The following is a 7,198-nucleotide window of genomic DNA, read 5'->3' on the forward strand; positions in this document are numbered from 1 at the left end:
TGTATCGACCTAAAAGGAGAGTATGTTGAAAAATAAAACCGACTTTGGCCAAAAAAACGACTCCGTGTTTCATTTTTCAGGGACTTATCAGACTGCCTAGTAGTTCAACTTTTACCCAAGTAGTGAAATTTTTAATTTAAAAAAATTAATTTTCAGCCAAACGTAAAATAGTTCCATTTTTAGTTAGGAAAGTTAATTTTTTTAACCAACAAAAAACTAGATTTCAACAAAGTAGTTGAATTCTGAACCAACGAGATAAATTTTCAACAACAAAAAAAGAATATTCGATTAAAGAAACTAATTTGCAAAAAAAAATGAATTCTCAACGAATAATGTAATAGTCGATATTTCAAATAAAACGTATGACTTATTGATAAAAATGGTTGAATTTGCAACCAAATAATAAAATTCTTAATCATATATATAATCGTCAGGATGAAGCAACTAATATAATATACTAATATAAATACTAAAATAAATAAGGGTAAATATCAAATAAATAAATACAAAAATAAAACTCACATAACAGGGAAGACTTTTGGAAAAACTACCGAGGCTTCTGCTAGATATTCGTACAAAATTCTAGTTTCATTTTCCTCAGTCGAGTATTTCACCAAAGTAGCCAAAACAGTAAGGACGAGCGTCTGAGTGGAAAAGTCCGTCAGGACTTCTGGATCCAACAGCACGTTGTTCTCGTTGCTCACACTGACTCTGGTGCTTCGATTCTGCATGCGGAAAAAAATACAAATTTAAATATCCCCCCTTTTTTTAAATAGCTTTGCAAATACGAGTCTTAAAGTACTAAGCTTCACACACAAAACACAACTTTTCATAAAACACATAATGAAACTTAGGATTAAGGAAGAGTTGATTTTAGCCAAGAATTCTCAGATAAAAGAGAGAGAAAAAAATCAATATATTTCTGTGCCCGCTTTGCATTTTTGGAAATTTTAATTCATTTATTTATATATATTGGTAAAATAAAAATGAGCCATGACCTAAAATGTTCTGAAGTTCAACACACGTTTTGTAATCGGTAATTAAAAATGAATTTGAAATCATAAAGTGTGAAGTAAAAAATAAGCTTTATTTTATCAGGAATATTGACAGATTTCGAGCCTAATATTTTAATAGTATTAACAATTAACTTTAAATGTATTTAAACTATTATTCTTTAGTCTATAAATTATCAAATTTTTTCTTGGTTGATAATTACTCTTTTGTGGAAAATTCGTCCTTTTGGTTTAGAAAGTCATCTCTTGTGGCAGAAATTTGATCTTTGTTGTTTAAAAATTCTTTAAAATGTCTGATTGAAAATTAATATTTTTTTGATGAATTCAACCGTTTTTTTTTCAAATTAAAATACTTTTTGCTTCAAATATCGATTATTATATTTTTAGTTTTCATTCACCTTTTTAGTAAAAAGCTAACTGAGTTGGTTGAAAATTCAATTGTTTTGTATAAAATTCAATAACTCTGTTAAAAATCATCATTTTTGGTAAAAAAATTAAACTGTTTTGTTAAGAAAATCAAACTATTTTTGGTTGTAAGTTACTACTTTTTTTGTTAACAGGTCTTGGTGTCGGTAGAAAATTGATCTTTTTGGTTAAAAATTTGATTATTTTGAGAAAAATTCCATAATTTTGTTAAATAGTTCACTTTTTAAATGAAAATTTAACAATTTGGTTGAAAATAAACTTTTTTAATTGAAAATTTAACAATTTGGTTGAAAATAAACTTTTTTAATTGAAAATTCCTACTTTTGAGTAGAAACTTCAACTGTTTTGTAGAAGATTCTTCTGTTTGGTTTGAAAATTTATCAAATTGTTTGATACATTTTTTTATTATTGACTGAAAAATCTTTCTTGGTTTAAAATTCAATTATTTTGGTAGAAATTTGAACGATATGGTTTACAGTTCATGCATTTTGTACATGATTCAAGCTGAAATTTTAATTACGCCATTTTTTTCATTTTTCTTATTAAGTTAAAATTCAATTATTTTGTTAAAAAATGTACCGTTCTTGGTGGAAAATTAATCTTTTTTGCTGAATTCAACCGTTTTTTTTAAATTAAAATACTTTTTGCTTCAAATATCGATTATTATATTTTTAGTTTTTATTCATCTTTTTAGTAAAAAGCTAAAGAAGCTGATTGCATATTTATTTGTTTTGTAAAAAAATCAAGAATTCTGTTAAAAAATCATCGTTTTTGGTAAAAAATAAAACTGTTTTGTTAAAATTTACTAGTTTTTCTTGACTGAACAAATCTGTCTTGAAACAAATAAGAAAATCAAACTATTGTTGGTTTGTTTTGTTAATAATTTTTGGTTAAAAAGTCTTGGTTTTCGTAGAAATTTATCTTTTTGGTTAGAAATTCAATTATTTTGTGGAAAATTAAATAATTGTCTTAAAAAGTTAAATTTTTTATTGAAAACTCAACAATTTGGTTAAAAATGAACTTTTTTTATTGAAAATTCCTATTTTTTAATAGAAATTTCAACTGTTTTATAGGAAATTTTTCTTTTTGGCTTGAAAATTTAACAATTTGTTTGACACATTTTTTTATTCTTGACTGAAAAATCTTTCTTGTTTTAAAATTCAACTATTTTGAAAGTTTGTACACGAAGTTTGTACACGTAGTTTGTACTTTACACACGATTCGTTCTTCTTGTTTGAAAATTAATTTTTCAGCTGCAATTTTAATTCCTCCATTTTTTTTTAATATTTTACTTTTTAAATTAAAATTCATTTATTTTGTTAAAAATTTGCGGTTCTAGCTGGAAAATTTATCTTCTAGGTTAAAAATTATTTCTCTTCAGAGGAAAATTCAAATGTTTTATAGAAAATTCGTCATTTTTAGTGAAGAATTCAACAATATGGTAGAAAATTCTACGATTTTATTTTAAAAATTCTACTATTTAATTCAAAATTAACTTTCTTATTTCAAATTCCACTATTTTATAGAAAGTTCGACTTTTGTTTTGAAAATTTAACAAATTCGTTAAAATATTTGTTTTCTCTTGACTAAATGACCTTATTGGATTCAAAATTAATTTTCTTATTGAAAATTCGTCTGTTTTGTGGAAAAAATCGGCTTTTTTTCAAAATTCAACAATTTTTTGAAATATTTTTTCTATCTTGGCCGCAAACTCTTTTTTTAATAGAACACTTCACTCCTTTGTTTTGGTTGAGGACTCAACTATTTGTTTCAAAATCCGTATTTTTTGGTTAAATTTAATTGTATTTCATTCCAAATTAAAATATTTTTTAGTTTAAATATCAACTATTACATTTAATTATTGCATTTTTAGTTAAAAATTGATTTCATAAAGTTAAAATTCATTTATTTTGTTTAAAATTCGTCTTTCTTCATAGAAAATTAATATTCTAGTTTGAAAATTCAAAAGTTTTGTAACAAATTCGCCTTTTGGTTCGAAAATTCAACAATTTCATTGAAATATTTTTTCTATCTTGACTTAAAATCCTTTTTTGGTCAAAAATTCAACTATTTAGGTAGAAAATTAAATAATTGCAAAATTAACTCTTTTGTTTAAAATTCAATTATTTCGTTTATAATTCATGTATTTGGTGCACGATTCGATGTTTTTTAAATAATTTTTTTAGCTAAAATTTTAATTAATCTATTCTTGGTTGAAAATTTAATTATTTTATTCAAATTCAACAGTTTGGTTACAAAAACATCCTTTTTGATAGAAAATTTTAATGTTTTTTAAAAATTCGCTTTTTCACCCGAAAATTAATCAATTTTTTAGAAATATTTTTTCTATCTTAATTAAAAAATCTTTCTTTTTTAAAAATTCAACTATATGGCTCAAAGTTAATTTCCCTATAGACAATTCAACTTTTTTTTTATAGAAGATTCGCCTTTTTGGTTTAAAAATTCAACAATTTTGTTGAAAATTTTTTTTTCTTTCTTGACTGAAAAATATTCCTGGGTTAAAAATTACAACTATTTGTTGCAAGATTAACTTTTTTGTTGAGAATGCAACTATTCTGTTTACAATTCATGTAATTTATATATGATTAATTTTTTGTTTTATTTAAAAATTAATTTTTTAACTAAAATTTTAATTCTTCTATTTTTTGTTGAAAAATTAATTATTTTACTGAAAATTCAAATCTTTTATAGAAAGTTCCTCATTGTGGGTTCAGAATTTAACAACTTGTTTAAAACTCAAATATTTAGTTTCAAATTAACTTTATTGTCTGTTATTTAGAATATTCACATTTTTGACTTGAAAATTAAACAATTTTGTTAAAAAAAAATTTTTTTTAATGAAAAATCTTCCTCGGTTAAAAATTCAACTATTTGTTGCAAGATTAACTTTTTGGTTGGAAATGCATCTATTTGGTTTATAATTTATTTATTTATATACGATTCCTTTTTTTTAATTAGTTTTTCTACTTAAGATTTTAGTTCTTCTATTTTTTGTTAAAAAATTAATTATTTTATTGAAAATTCAAATGTTTGATAGAAAGTTCGTCTTCTTTGGGCTAGGAATTCAACAACTTAGTTAAGCATTCAAATATTTAGTTTTAAATTAACTTTTTTGTCTGTTACTTAGAAAATTCGCATTTTTAACTTGAAAATTCAATAATTTTGTTGAAAATTTTTTTTCTTTCTTGACTGAAAAATATTCCTGGGTTAAAAATTACAACTATTTGTTGCAAGATTAACTTTTTTGTTGAGAATGCAACTATTTGGTTTACAATTCATGTATTTTATATACGATTCATGTTTTGCTTTGTTTAAAAATTAATTTTTTAATTAAAATTTTAATTCTATTTTTTGTTGAAAAATTAATTATTTTATTGAAAATTTAAATATTTTGTAGAAAGTTCCTCATTTTGGGTTCAGAATTCAACAACTTGTTTAAAATTTAAATATTTACTTTAAAATTAACTTTATTGTCTGTTATTTAGAATATTCACATTTTTGACTTGAAAATTAAACAATTTTGTTACAAAAACTTTTTTTTAATGAAAAATCTTCTTTGGTTCAAAATTCAACTATTTGTTGCAAGATTAACTTTTTGGTTGGAAATGCATCTATTTGGTGTATAATTTATTTATTTATATACGATTCGTTTTTTTGTTTATTTGATTGAAAATTCAAATCTTTGGTAGAAAGTTCCTCTTTTTGTGTTAAGAATTCAATCATTCGTTTGAAAATTAAAACATTTGGTTTAAGATTAACTTATTTGTCTTTTATTTAGAAAATTCTCATTTTTGACTTGATAATTCAACAATTTTTTTGAAATATTTTTTTCTTTCTTTACTACAAAAATCTTCCTGGGTTGAAAATTACAACTATTTGTTGCAAGATTAACTTTTTTGTCGAAAATGCAACTACTTGGTTTATAATTCATTTATGTTAAACACGATTTGTTTTTTTAACTTAAGTTTTTTACCTAAGATTTAAATTCTTCTATTTTTGTTGAAAAATTAATTATTTTATTGAAAATTCAAATCTTTTATAGAAAGTTCCTCTTTTTGGGTTCAGAATTCAACAAGTCGTTTAAGAATTAAAATATTTAGTTTGAAATTAACTTTTTTATCTATTATTTAGAAAATTCTCATTTTTGACTTGAAAATTCAACAATTTTGTTAAAATATTTGTTCTCCCTTGACTGAAAAATCTTTCTTAGTAAAAAATTCAACTAATTTGTTCAAAATTAACTTCCCTGTTGAAAGTTTCTTTGTTTTGAAGAAAATTCGTCTTTTTGGAATGAAAATTAAACAATTTTGTTGTAATATTTTTTCTCTATTGACTGAAAAATCATTCTTAGTCGAAAATTCAACTTTTTCCGTTGAAATTGAATCTTTTTTTGGTGGAATTCAACTGTTTTTGATTTTAAATTAAAATCGCATCAAGTAATATGTCAAACTAAAAAATGTGATTAATCCAAAATGTTGAATATTACCAAATAGTTAAATTTTTATCTTATGAACGAAAAATTTTCAATTAAACATGGAATAGCTGCACTTTTGGACAAAAAAGCTTTATTTTCTACTAAATTAAAAAAGTTATCAACCAAAAATACAAATTTTTAAGAAACAAGTTAATTTTTAACTTTTCATTTTCTTTTTTACTTTTTATTTTTTTTATTTTCTACCAAATTATTGAATTTTTAAGAGAGAGGCTCCACAATCTGGATACAAAAGGCGTGTAGAGTCTGAAATTTTCAAGATTTCAGGCCCTGAAGAAGAGAATGAATAATTGGTTTGTAGTTTAATAAATAATGTCTGAGATTCCTGATTGCTAAAAAGAAGGAAGCCAGTAATCGGTAAGTACCTTTGGCTCCAATTCATCGGTGGGCTTCGCTTCCTTCGTAGATGGTACCGAGAAAGATCGCTGCGTTTTAAATAAAATCCGGCCAGTCTTGTTAGTCGATGAGCATCATCGATACGATGATCGAAATGATGAGGTGTGACACACATTAGTGACATTTTAAGAGATAACGATCCAGGTAAAGGCAGACACACACACGTATCAAACATAGAAAAAAAGGTTCACACAAAAAATTGCATTACTTCAAAGCACAAACCATTTCGCACAATTATCAATCAGGTAATCCAAACAATTCCACTTGTTACTCATTTATTGTTAATCATCATAGTCATTAGGTAGTTTGGTTCAAGGAAAGGCTTAATTTTTTTTGCCTCAAAATTGACACTCTCAAAGTGTTTCTTTTGATTCAGGATTGCCTTTTTAATAAGAGAACAAAAATGTCCGGTTTTTTTTCGGTTCGTAAAAATTTTTCACGGTCAATGAATAACAAAAATTTGAACTTTAGAGCTAAAAATTTTTCAGTTATATATATTATTTGAAATAACTTTTCTAGGAATAATAGGTGTTCAATATTTATTTATACATCAAAATTTAACAATTTTACTTACAAATGAAAAGTTTATAAATAGAACAATTAAAATTTTAACATTGAAAGTTTTTCTTTTAGTTTTGAATATTTGTTTTCGAATTACTGATTTTAAATGAACAGTAAAATATTTGTAAATATTAAGCGTTTTTCCTTAAGGGCATGTGATACTTACAGTTTCCCCGGCTTTTTTTTGCACAAAAATGAAAATTTTCAAAAACTGAATTCGGAGATGCTATAAAATATCATAACGGACGTCCCCGGACTCTTTTTTGAGGGATAATAACAAAAAAATTTA

At 24.0% G+C, this 7,198-nt stretch overlaps 1 protein-coding gene across 9 annotated transcripts in view; it reads right to left on the bottom strand.

Moving 5' to 3' along the window:
* Positions 1 to 7,198, bottom strand: part of LOC117175261 (neurofibromin) — a 133,535-nt gene that overhangs the window by 21,594 nt on the left and 104,743 nt on the right. For 4 of the 9 annotated variants that reach the window (XM_033364958.1, XM_033364963.1, XM_033364956.1 and 1 more), the window contains 2 exons: positions 6,318 to 6,404; positions 523 to 725 (listed from right to left, as the gene is read on the bottom strand). In XM_033364958.1, coding sequence (XP_033220849.1) covers positions 523 to 725; positions 6,318 to 6,404 — 290 coding nt within the window. The remainder of the gene's footprint in view (positions 1 to 522; positions 726 to 6,317; positions 6,405 to 7,198) is intronic. The other 5 variants (XM_033364960.1, XM_033364959.1, XM_033364964.1 and 2 more) reach the window with 2 other exon arrangements.

Source organism: Belonocnema kinseyi, chromosome 6, assembly GCF_010883055.1.
Source record: "Belonocnema kinseyi isolate 2016_QV_RU_SX_M_011 chromosome 6, B_treatae_v1, whole genome shotgun sequence".
Taxonomy (NCBI): Eukaryota; Metazoa; Arthropoda; class Insecta; order Hymenoptera; family Cynipidae; genus Belonocnema; species Belonocnema kinseyi.